This window comes from Helobdella robusta (genome assembly GCF_000326865.2).
Source record: "Helobdella robusta unplaced genomic scaffold HELROscaffold_1, whole genome shotgun sequence".
Classification (NCBI taxonomy): domain Eukaryota; kingdom Metazoa; phylum Annelida; class Clitellata; order Rhynchobdellida; family Glossiphoniidae; genus Helobdella; species Helobdella robusta.
In genome coordinates this window covers 10,335,301-10,346,963 of record NW_008703570.1, presented here as the reverse complement: position 1 = coordinate 10,346,963, position 11,663 = coordinate 10,335,301, and the positions used below count along the sequence as shown (strand labels likewise).

Sequence of the window (11,663 nt, the reverse complement as noted above, 5' to 3'; positions counted from 1 at the left end):
TTCTGTATGTAATGGGCGGCTTGTTATTGAAGCATTAAATCAAGCATTAATCCAGATAGGATAGTGATAAAATTGGAAAGAGAAGCTCTCCTAGCAAATGGTATCTTAATTTAATTATTTTGCACACACACACGAACAAACACACACATACACACAAACAGGCTTACTTGCACACATGCACACATTCCCTCGCATGTTCGCTTACGAGTGCATGTGGAGAGCAGCAGGTTTCTGTTGTGTTTGTATGTTTGTTGTTGCGCATATATTATTTCACCCTCAATACAAATCGAATATAGGCAAACAAGAACTGTAAATGAAGAACAACAAATTATTTGTAAATTTTTATTTATAAAAAACGTTCATTCAAATAAATGACCATCGCTTATGTTTGCGAATGAACAACAACAAAAAACACTGCAAACCAACGCAAACTCGCTCGCGCTTTACAACAGAACCACACGTTTGCACATACGATGTGGTTCTTCTGGGTGGGGTGAACAGTGAATAAACAAACACGCCGCGACGGAACAACATTAGTGATACGCAAAAAATATCGGCGAGTGGCTTGCTACATTAGTAGTCGTCGTCCCATGAGGCAATGTCGACGACCGTAGAAGAAATAAAATGCTGGCGATAATTTCGACGAACATTTTATAAGCAATATCATTGTTATTAGCAGTCCTTGCATGTGATGTTGATGATGATAGAGAAGAAGAAGATAAAGATACAGAAGAAGAAGAAGAAGAAGAAGAAGAAGAAGAAGAAGAAGAAGAAGAAGAAGAAGAAGAAGAAGAAGAAGAAGAAAACGAAGAAGATGATGATGACGATGTAGAAAAAGAGAAAAATGATTATGAAGATTGTGAGGATCGCAATTAGTATTTATTTTTCACATATATTACAGTAACAGTTTAACTTTTAACAATATTATTAAATGGAACTTCCAACAAAAAACACAACGTGTAACATTATTTATCATCATCAACAAAAAAATTAAAGAAATAAACATTAACAGCTTCAGTGATAAGAAGTAATACAAGTAAAAGTAATCAGTAATCTGTATGGTAATGAAAGTAGTGGTAATTTGTAATGTAATTGGAGCAGTAGTAATTTGTATATTTATGGAAGTAGTTGTGGGTAATGTATGAACGGTGTGCAGTTAGCGTTACTTATAAACACGAAAGGAAGTACGTAGTCGTATTTCTCAGTAGATTATGATGGTGATGATGATAAAGATGACGATGAAGAAAAACATGATGATGGTGATGGTGATGATGATAAAGATGACGATGAAGAAAAACATGATGATGTTGATGGTGATGATGATAGAGATGATTATGATGATGATGTTGATGATGATGAGGATGAAGGCGATGATGATAATGAAGAAGGTGATGATGATGAAGAAGAAGTTGATGATGGGGAAGGAGATGATGGTTATGTCGATTGGGTTCCTGATTGTGACGATGGTTATAAAAGATGGTGGAACCAGGATTATGATAGCGGCGATATTTTTGATGATGACGACGACATAATATTTATGATGAAAGCATGATTACGGTGATAGTGATGATGCTTGAAATGATGATAATGATACTGATGACGAGGTTGATGCGGTCGTGATTGTGATGATCGAAAAATGATGATGATGATGATGACGACGATGATGACACTTCTCATAAAAATATGATAATCATGATGATATTGACAATGATGACGATTATGATTAAAAAATGATGACGACCTTTTAATAGCATAGGGGCCTCATTATTTGAACAGCAATTCTTGCCGGTACAGAAAAAAAAACCTAACATAAAAACAAACGGCTGGAAGTATTCACGTATCATTGGTCGAGATGATGATTAGGTATTTCCAAAAATCAACAAAAATATATTTCTTAATCTTATACCAAATAGATTTCCATTCAAACCGACAATGAATCAAAAATATAATCCGCATAAAATATAAATATAAAATCCGCAACACAAAACATTAACTAAAATTAATAACAAAACGCAAAGATGGGAACATGTATTCAACAATCAAACATACAATCTACAAAAACACATACAACAAACAAGATTACAACCAACAAACATACAACTTACAAACAAATAAACATACAACAAACAAACAAATATATACATCTTACAAACCAGTATACGACTTACAAACAAACATATAACAAATAAACAAACATACAAACAAACAAGCATACAAACTCAACACAATTGTATCACCCCGCGCTACAACAACTGAATAATCAATCCTGCCAAACCAGCCACCCTCGCCTAATTTCATTATTTCCACAATTGACGGCAAGAAAAAAATTAATCATCTAGATTCACTTTTATTGCGCCCGATTAATTCCATTATGTGTGTGTAAGTCGTATGTGTATGTGTGTGTGTGTGTGTGTGATATGTGCGCGTGTGTGTCTAGTACTTGTGTGTGTGTGTGCTGTGTGTTTGCGTTTGTAAATGTAACGTATGACGCATTAGTAAATGCTTCATAAATATATTTCCACTGATAATTTATATAAACAATAATACTATCCATCAGTTTATATATTAACTTATCTAATCCTCCATTATCCATCCATCCATCTATCTATCCATCCATCCACTCATCCATCCATCCATTCACTCATTCATCCATCCACTCATCTATCCATCCATCCTCTGATGCCTCTCCACATTGATCTTTGTAGCATTCGTCTAATTTATTTATCTCCACGCTCCGTTGAACGATATTCAAGCAGACACACTTAATAATAAAATGTAAGGTTATATGTATGTGCAATGAATACATATAATGCGCCTTATATAAATGTGTGTATGCGTGCGTGTGCGTGTGTCCGTCTGTGATTAACTACACGAACGCATGCACATGTACGTGTACATATGCGTCGATGCGTTTAAAAGTTATAGTTCATAGTTACATGTATGTAGAACATATTTCCATGTGTATGTGAGTGTATTTATATATGTAAGTGTGTGTATGTGTGTGTTATATATATATAATATATATATATATATATATATATATATATATATATATATTCAATTCAATTCAATAATTCTTTTATATATGCGCGCGTGTTTAATGGTTTAATCATTCATTCATTCCTTCATTCCTTCCTTCATTCCTTCATTCATTCATTTAATCAATCAATCAATCAATCAATCAATCAATCAATCAATCAATCAATCAATCAATCAATCAATCAATCAATCAATCAATCAATCAATCAATCAATCAATCAATCAATCAATCAATCAATCAATCAATCAATCAATCAATCAATCAATCAATCAATCAATCATTCATTCATTCATTCATTCATTTATTCATTCATTCATTCATTCATTCATTCATTCATTCATTCATTCATTTATTCATTCATTCATTCATTTAATTATCCATCTCTGTCAATCAATCATTAATTCTTTCATCTAATAATTCATTTATGTTTTCCTGGAAAGAGAACGACTACTTCCTTATGAACGAAACACCAGTTTCTACTTTCCATTGTTCGACACACGGGCACGGAAAACGTTGGAAGCAAAGCAATAATGATTAACTACACGCACATACATGTACGTGTGCACATGCGTTCATGCGTTTAAAATTACACTCATGTTCATAGTCACTTCACATGTGTAGTAGAGTCTGTGTGTCTATACACGTGTGTGTGTGAGTGTTTATGTGTTTGTCTGTGTGTGTGTGTGTGAAATTGTGTTAATGTTCATGAAGATCGATTAATGTTGATGCGGATAGTCACCATGCAATTGCGTGGCATTCTAATGGTGAAATGTTTTATAATTGTTTGAAAATTTTTATAGAAAATACTTTTAATAGAATTTTATAAAGTATACTATAAATAATTATGTTTAAATTGGGAAAATTTATTTACAAATAAAGTAAGTAAACTAAAGTTAGTATTAAGGCAGTATGTAGGCTACCAACAAGAAAAAAGTGTCACACCAAACAATGCAAAAATGATCTCAACATGAGATGAGAGACAGTAAGAAGCAATATGAAGTCAAGAGATGCAATAACAGGAAAAATTTTTTTTAATTATTAATGAAAATATAATTGAAAGATCCGTTAAAAATAAAATGTTGACGTTTGACATAATGTCAAAAACATGAATGAATGAATGAATGAATGAATGAATGAATGAATGAATGAATGAATGAATGAATGAATGAATGAATGAATGAATGAATGAATGAATGAATGAACGAATGAACGAATGATTGATTGAACACTCGAACGAACGAATGAATGAAGGCATGCATGAATAAATAAATGAAAGAATGAAACAGAAAGAAAGAAATAATTCACTTGAGTCAGTTGGCGCAACGAAACGAATCTTCTTAAAAAATACACAAAGGACCAATTAACTATATATACAATATGGATATATATATATATTTATTTATTTATGATTGTATATATTTATATTATTTATATATATATATATATATATATATATATATATATATATTTAAATATTTTAGTAAAGAGTGGCCTAAAAAATTAAGAGAAAGAGAGAGAGAGAGAGAGAGAGAGAGAGAGAGAGAGAGAGAGAAAGAGAAAGAGAAAGAGAGAGTATAGTTATTACAACGCCCTAATATCGTTTGCTAATAAAGATTTCATTTCATTATTTTTGTTCATTGATTATATTTAGCAAACGCTTCATCAAAATTTTGTTATTATTTTATTTTTTTTTTAATAAAAGATCGTAATTTTAATTCTTGTGAAAAAATTGACATCATTCATCGACTGCAACTGTATCAAATCCTTTAACTGTATTAGTAGTAACTTTATTCACAGTTAGGTTGGCTATTTTCATGGTCTAACTAAAATAAATTCACTATTATTATCGCTATCAGCCAGAATATCATCTACAAATAATTACCATCCTCATCATCATTTTCCCCAACATCATCATCATCATCAAAGACAGCATTACATCATCATCAGCATCTTCTTCTTTTTCTATCTCTTCACAGATTACACAGACGATTTCAATTGAAGCATTGCTTTCAACGCAGATGTTGGTGCGTGGAGGTTGTTGCTGTGTGCGTGTGTGTGTTTGTGTGTGTGTGTGTGTGTGTGTGTGTGTGTGTGTGTGTGGAATGAAGACGGCCATCAGATGATAACCACACGTACATAAACAACATTATAAACAACTCATACACTCAGTGAATAGAATGCACGTGGACGCAAACGCACACACATACAAACAAACACACACACACAAAAACACATACAAACAAACACACATACAAACACACATACAGACACACACATTTTTCACTCCAGTATGAAAAGTAAAAAAATAAAAGCAGATGACAATTAAAAATACAAATACCAGTTATAAAATTCCCTGGAAAGCAGGCAACCGCCCAAAGGAAAGAACCATAAAAAGTTAGTAGGCACTGGCGCGAAACGCACGGGAGCATTTAAACTGTAGCACATATGAACCACGTGTATTCCACACATCCTCACATGCAACACACAAAAGCCCACACACGTAAACGCACACGCACACGCGCACAAACACACATTTTTTACAAAGAAATGTTTTAATTTGAGGATACCGTCAGTTATACGCGTTCATACGGTACCAGCCAAAGCAGTCAAAGCGAGCGCCAGACAATAACTAACTCAATTCTTTTCATTCACATTCAATATTTTCATTCATCATTTCAGTTGAAGTTGTTGTCATTTTTATTTACAAAGATTTACGTAGTTGATAAAAATAAATTAAGAAGCACAGGTCAATATGAATGATTCGCTATTATTAAAGCAGTGTTTCATTGATGTCTAAAATGTACTCGAGAATACAAGTTGGCTACATTAAAGAAAATAATTACAACACAACTACAACTAAACTAAACTACGGCCAAGGGTACCATGGCTTTCCCGCTCCGCCCCCTCTAAATCCGTCACTGCTAACATTAGAAGTAAATAGAAATAATATTAAAAATAACAATAAGAATAATAAAAACGAGAAAATAAAAAAAACGATAAAATAAGGATGGAAATAACAATAATAACAACAAGTCAGAACAAACATACGATGGAAACAAATAAGAAATAAAATAAATAAAAAAGAATAATAACAAAGACTGAGCACAACCGATAAACCAACAAACAGGGCAAATGTCATGTAAGGTGGTCCCGTGCACCTGTCTGACATGGACAGGGAAAAGCCCGCGATGAAGAAGTTGGTGATAAAGAAGAAGAAGAAGATGATGATGATGTGGTATGGTATGATAATGATATGGTGCTTTTGTCGTTGTGGTGGTGGTGTTGGTATGATGTGATAATGATGATTGTGTTGGCGAAATGTGATAATAATGATGGTGACGATGGTGTTGGTGTGATGTGATAATGATGATGATTGTGTTGATGATTGATAATGAAGACAATGAGATGGCGATTTGTCGTTATAATGATTGTAACGGCGTGTGATGATAATAATGATAAAAATGATTATGTTGATAATGCTGATGATGATGATTAAAAATTTGACGCTGGTTACAAAAACAATGCGACGAAGCGAGTAAAATGATGATGAAAATGATGCCTATTATAGCGATCGGGCCAGCAAGAGAGCAAGCATCATCAATGTGAATGTGTTTGTTTAACCTCATTCCTAAAGGTCTGTTATCAATTTATTGGATATAACAAAGTCTTCATTCATCAATCCAATCTTATCATTTTCATACTCACCGCCATCATCATCGTCGTCGTCATCATGGTCATCATCATCGTCGTCGTCATCGTCATTTTAAGTTATAATACTCATAACCATTATTTTATTTTTGAGTTTATTCTAAGCATAAAATACTCGTGACGTTTGGCAAATTTTTTCCACGTTTTATGAGGCAAATTTTTCTTTTTTGTTTGTATTTTTTAAAAATACAATGACTATTATAAAAAAAAATATTTTAAATACAAGGGTATATTGATATGAATAGATGTATGTATATATATACGTGTTTATGTACATAGGTATATGCACATTCATACATGGAGTTTATGCCTCATCTGGTTTTTAATCAGAGCCATGGTTCTCACTCAATAAACGAATCACGCACATATGAATAAATGTATGTATGTGTTTGTTTGTTTGTTTGTCTGTTTGTTTGCATGTTGTATGCATATGTGAGTGTGTAAGCTTATCTGTGTGTAAGTCTGTGTACAGAAATACGTGTTGTTATTTGTATGCGTGAACGTTTTTGTGTACATATCTGTATGTATGTAATTGTGTGTTTTTTCTGTAAAAGTGAATCCGTGTAACGCATCTCTGTTTAAATCCGTACATGCATGCACGTACACGTTTGGTTTCATCTGGGTGTACGTTTTTATGTTTTTGTGGGTGTACGTTTTTATGTTTTTATATTTTAGTGAAAATGCATGTATACGTACGTATGCAATGTACTGCACGCGCCTGCTTAACATGCAATTTTTATATGCGGATGGATTTTCCACTTAGATAATTTTGGGCAATTTATTGGATATAACAGCAGCATCAATTTTTAACATTTCAAGTATCCACGATCAGTTTTACAGAAGCAAGAATATTCTTATAAGCATTCACTGCACGTACATGTAGACAAACACACACAGACATAGACACACACACACACACTCACAAACACACACACACACACTTACACGTCCAACCACATACACAGATAAGCATGTTTAACAATCCAGGATTGAGCAACAATGACTATTCTGTTGAATTGTGCATTCTAACTGACTGACTGTCCGACTAACTGACTATCTGACCGACCGACCGACCGAACGACCGACCGACCGACCACCTTGTTTGCTCCTCGGTAGTCCACCAGAGCAGATAACTACCACGCATCATTTTCTCTATCTCTCTCTCTCTCTCTCTCTCTCTCTCTTTCTCTCTTTCTCTCTCTCGTTCATTCGTATTTGAGTTTGAGTTATGTCAAACTCCTCTTAAGGTGCAATTGAGTTTCTATTTAGTTTTAAAATAAATTTTTCGCGCGATAACAATTATTAAAATTTGTATTGGTTTTCCATTTGAGCTTTGATTTGGTCGATTGTTTTTCACGAGTAAAAATTGTTTCATTGTACAAAATTAAACAAAAAATGTTTCTAATACATAAACGAATTGAAAAATCGAGGAAATTTGATTGCATTGCAAGAAAAAATAAATTTTCCAACTAACAGCTGTTCAGACAATTTGTTGTTCTTCTTGCTTAGTGATCTTTTTCCGAGTTATTTTTTAAATGAGACCAATTGAAACAAAAGTTTGATCTTCATTATTTGATTCAAAAAATCTCTTCCCGAGCAAATCGTAATGAGATCGTCAATAAGCTGTGCAATACGCATGACAATTTTAAAACATTAACACTTACACGCAGTCTGCTTATTTACAAACAACAACAACAATTTACTCCAACATTATAAATTTCTTTTTGCAACCAAATATAATGCTATTAAACCATAGAAACAACAACAAACTAACGAAATAATCAGATGTAAAAGCATCTTTTTATTAGTTATTTTTGATTTTAAAACTTCGTCTAACATGTTTACGTTCTTGTAATCTGCAGACAAAACACTCTTGAAGACGTGGTGTTCCCTCGTTTGTTTTCTTCGTTTGTTCGGCTTGTTTGTTTGTTTTTACTCACACAATTGTTGAAAAATTTTAACCGGCATTCTATTTATAAAACACATTTAAATCATTCAAACTTATGTACAGGGTATTATGTTGTATGTGTATTTGTATATTCTATTCATGATATAATTACTGCCTATTATGTCTGCGAATGTGTTTACGATTTTATGAGGAATCCAGCCAAAAATAACGTTGAAACAATTGTTCATTGAATGCCTCACATTTAACGGATAGTTACATCCAATTCTTTTTTAATCTTTCACCCTTCCTTATTTTCCTGTCCTCTCCTTCTCTCTCTCTTTCTCTCTCTCTCTCTCTCTATTTTCTCTCTTTCCTTTAATTATAATTGCTTACGACCAAAAAGACAAAAAACAAGCAAATAGACACACACAAGCATTGTTATTTTTATGTTACAGAAACAAAACATTATTCTTTCATTATTACATCCAGTCAATCAATGCCCAACATCCAATCAATCAGTCGCTGGCTTTTTATAGCATCTTGGATAATAAATTAATGCAATTGATGATGAATAATAATCGGCGCTCCATAATTTATCTATGAACATCTAGGAAAGTGTTTCATGTACGTGTATTCATGGGAATAAACGAAACAAGAGAGAGAGAGAGAGAGAGAGAGAGAGAGAGAGAGAGAGAGAGAGAGAGGGAGGGAGGGAGGGAGAGAGATTGGAAAGACAAGGTTGTGCATTATTTACGATGCTTTTGACGGGCGTGATAGTCGCGGAGGTCATAAATTAAAAAGGAATTAAATTCTTCCGACGGCAGCATTTGTAACCTTTTTTCTTTCACTGTGTCTCTTTTCAAACAATAATCTCATTGATAAATTTATAATTAATAATAATAATAATAATATTGTTAATATTCAGTTTCGTAATTAACTTTGTCTCTCTCCTTCTGGCTCTTTCTTTTTTTCTATAATAATAATAATAATATTGTTATTATTATTAGTAGTAGTATCATCACAATAATCATCGTATTACTAAAAAGCTACATGTAAAATCAATTCATCAATTGTATATGTCAATTTCAATGCAGTCTCTTTAGCTAAAACAGTCTGCTATTTGAGGAGCGCAAGCCTTGTTTAAAGCCAAAACAAGTTTATTTGTTTGTTTATTTAGTTTATTTATCTATAATATAATATATCCATGGATACATCACATGTTGGTTGTTTGTTTGTTTATTTGTTTATATTTATGATTACGTCATGCGTTGATTGTTTACATGTTATGTCATAGACTTCTGAATAATAAAGTTTATTAGTGTGTTATTATTATTATTATTGTTATTATTATTGTTATTTTCCTTAGCCTTTTTTGCTGGTATCTACCGGAAGTTCACCGGATTCCTGAGATGTAGGATTTCAGCTTCCTGTCTTTGGAAACTTTCGAAGTATGTGGGCAGTACCGAGTAGAGCACTCGTGCAACACTTTCCTTTCCAGGGAGTTCATCGAGATGTTTCTGCAGCTCCTGACGTACCGTTCCAAATGGACCAACTACTTTGTTTGTTTAATTTTTCAACTTTCTTTATAGCAGCATTCGTCTCGTTGGGGACTGCAACATAGATAAGGAGGTATTTTTTCTTACTTTTATTGTGGAGCATGATATCTGGCCGTTATTATTATTACTATAATAATAATAATAATAATTATTATTATTATTATTATTATATTAGAGTCCGTAGTGACGTCATCGTACCCCAAATACAAGTTATAAAGTAGAGGCAAATACAAAAACCGGTCGGAATAAATAACTTGTGTGCCTTCGGCCTCTTACGTAATTTTATAAATAAATACATACATAAATGTATTCCTAAGCATGCAAACATACATACAACTATATTATATGTTATATATCTGTGTGTTTGTGTGTATGCGTGTGCGTGTGTGTGTGTGCGTGTGTGCCGCATAAATGTTTTCAATATTCATTTTTATCATATTTATCAGTTTTTTATTTATAAAATTTCGTCTTTGAATCCAATTTTTAATTCATATTATGGGATGCATGAAATAAATTGAGAGAGAGAGAGAGAGAGAGAGAGAGAGATGGGGGAGAAAAAGAAAGAAAGAGACAGAAGGAGAGTGACAAAGTTAATTACGAAACTGAACAGACAAAACACAAAGCACAAGAAAATTTTTTATTCCTGTTATTCTACCCCACCCAACGCTCAACAATAACTTTTCCACGAAAGATCAATCATAGTACATTCATTCCAGCAACAAGTGGATGGAGCGCTTCTTCTCCTCTTCCCCTCTTCTACATTCTCTCCACATGTGAAACTAATAGAGAAATAGAGAGAGGGAGAGAGTATCAAAAGAGATGGTGAAAAATAGAGAGGAGTACTATTAAAGGCTTAGAACATTTTTTCTTCATTAGTGCATCGGAATAAACTTGAACTTACGATAATTAGGGTGAGTCAGTCAGGACGTGTGTGTGTGTGTCTGTTTGTCTGTGTTTGTTTGTTTGTGTGTGTGTGTGTTTGTTTGTGTGCGTGTTTGTTTTATATGTGCACGTTTTATGTTCGTGTGTGTTAATTGATTTAATGCGTTTTATATACAAAAGATACATGTTATGTTCGTTATTTTATAATAAATGTTCTTCCAGACAATCTGTGTATATTTAATTATTTATTTATTGTGACATGTTTCGATTGGTCCTTACTTGTACGGCGATCGTTGGTTGTCGTATGTACATTAATAAATCAACAATAACCAAACAACGAACTAAATAAATAAATGAATGAATGTGTGAACGAGTGAATTAGTGACTGAATGAACGAGTGAATGATTGAACGAGTGAGCAATAAACTTGGTGAATAAATTTAACGAATGAACAAAAAAAATCACACACACACAACACACACGCACACATTACTTAACAAACAAGCCATAGTTTAACTGTTTCAATAAATTTCTAACACATTCACATCAAGAACGAGTGATTGATTGATTCATATTGAAGTTCCCTGCTA

General features: G+C 32.9%; 1 protein-coding gene across 1 annotated transcript in view; it reads left to right on the top strand.

Moving 5' to 3' along the window:
* Positions 1-5,082: 5,082 nt before the first annotated feature.
* The window catches only part of HELRODRAFT_150626 (hypothetical protein), a gene marked incomplete at both ends in the record, with an annotated part of 8,710 nt that continues 2,129 nt past the window's right edge, over positions 5,083-11,663 (top strand). The window contains one exon of the mRNA XM_009011359.1: positions 5,083-5,135. Within this exon, the coding sequence (XP_009009607.1) occupies positions 5,083-5,135 (53 nt within the window). The remainder of the gene's footprint in view (positions 5,136-11,663) is intronic.